This window comes from Eimeria mitis, genomic scaffold, assembly GCF_000499745.2.
Source record: "Eimeria mitis Houghton genomic scaffold, Emh_scaff4478, whole genome shotgun sequence".
NCBI classification, from domain to species: Eukaryota; Apicomplexa; class Conoidasida; order Eucoccidiorida; family Eimeriidae; genus Eimeria; species Eimeria mitis.
The window spans coordinates 1-444 of record NW_013572794.1 but is presented as its reverse complement, the minus strand read 5'-3'; the positions used below and the strand labels follow the sequence as shown (position 1 = coordinate 444).

General features: G+C 13.1%; 1 protein-coding gene across 1 annotated transcript in view; it reads left to right on the top strand.

Annotated features, from left to right (window-relative positions):
- EMH_0075430 (uncharacterized protein) overlaps window positions 1–29 on the top strand; it is a gene marked incomplete at both ends in the record, with an annotated part of 2,061 nt that extends 2,032 nt beyond the window's left edge. Inside the window, one exon of the mRNA XM_013499597.1 lies at window positions 7–29. Within this exon, the coding sequence (XP_013355051.1) occupies window positions 7–29 (23 nt within the window). The remainder of the gene's footprint in view (window positions 1–6) is intronic.
- Window positions 30–444: the final 415 nt, after the last annotated feature.

Sequence of the window (444 nt, the reverse complement as noted above, 5' to 3'; positions counted from 1 at the left end):
ACAAAGAGTCGATGCTGTTATACACATGATGAACCTAAACAAGTATATATATATATTTATATTTATTTATTTATTTATTTATTTATATTTATATTTATATATTTATATTTATATTTATATTTATATTTATATTTATATAGACACAACAAAAACAAAGAGTCGATGCTGTTATACACATGATGAACCTAAACAAGTATATATATATATTTATATTTATTTATATTTATTTTTATTTATTTATTTATTTGTTTATTTGTTTATTTGTTTATTTATTTATATTTATATTTATATTTATATAGACACAACAAAAACAAAGAGTCGATGCTGTTATACATATGATGAACCTAAACAAGTATTTATATATAATATATATATATATTTATTTATTTATATTTATTTATTTATTTATTTATTTATTTATTTATTTATTTATTTATTTATTTA